Raw genomic sequence first — 699 nt, 5'->3', positions numbered from 1 at the left:
CTAGCAAGGATAATGAAGATGTCTTCTTCTTCTTCTAGGATGATTTCCCTTCCTCTGCAGGTAGCAGACTTTGGTGTCGCTACAGCATTCGTTCCAAGTGATAGCCCTTCAGTCCTCGCTCTCTACGGGAATGTCTTCTATGCCGCCCCTGAAGGTATCGTCATCATACCCACATGCAGCACATACAGACATACATANNCTATCATCTTCTGTCTTTCTATGGATCTCTCTGCCTGTATGTGAGGTGGGATGTGTATCTGTTTTTTCTACTCCTCACCACTTACTTGTCTCGGCGATTCTTTCTTTACTTATCGCTCTCTTTCTCTCTTTCTTCTACAGGATAGGAAGGAGGGGAGTTCACACACACACAGTTCTCCTAGCGTCTAGACGTACGTAGGGCCTTGCATATGCCCACGTACATCATCTGTAGAGCGATAGATATCGATGTAGAGGTATATGCATATACGTACATATATATATATATATATACATACGTAAAGATGGTATGATTTGGTAGATAGGTGATCGGCAAGTGAGATGACGTATACATTTCCAGAGGGAGAAGGAGAGATGGTGAAAGTCTGTAGACTTCCACTCCCCCCCCCTGTCTCTGTTTGTTTAGAACGGAGACACAGCATGTGGGGCTATTACAGCTGATGAGCCGTAGATATCTCTTCTCCTCCTCCTCTTCCTCCATTT

At 44.8% G+C, this 699-nt stretch overlaps 1 protein-coding gene across 1 annotated transcript in view; it reads left to right on the top strand.

The window, feature by feature from the left end:
• Nucleotides 1–19: 19 nt before the first annotated feature.
• CSUI_005573 (tyrosine kinase-like protein) overlaps nucleotides 20–699 on the top strand; it is a 2743-nt gene continuing 2063 nt past the window's right edge. Inside the window, exon 1 of the mRNA XM_068065745.1 lies at nucleotides 20–154. Within this exon, the coding sequence (XP_067922281.1) occupies nucleotides 40–154 (115 nt within the window). The 5' untranslated portion in view covers nucleotides 20–39. The remainder of the gene's footprint in view (nucleotides 155–699) is intronic.

Source organism: Cystoisospora suis, assembly GCF_002600585.1.
Source record: "Cystoisospora suis strain Wien I chromosome Unknown contig_2679, whole genome shotgun sequence".
NCBI lineage: Eukaryota > Apicomplexa > Conoidasida > Eucoccidiorida > Sarcocystidae > Cystoisospora > Cystoisospora suis.
The sequence above is the reverse complement of the archived record's forward strand: the minus strand, read 5'-3'. Positions and strand labels throughout refer to the sequence as shown.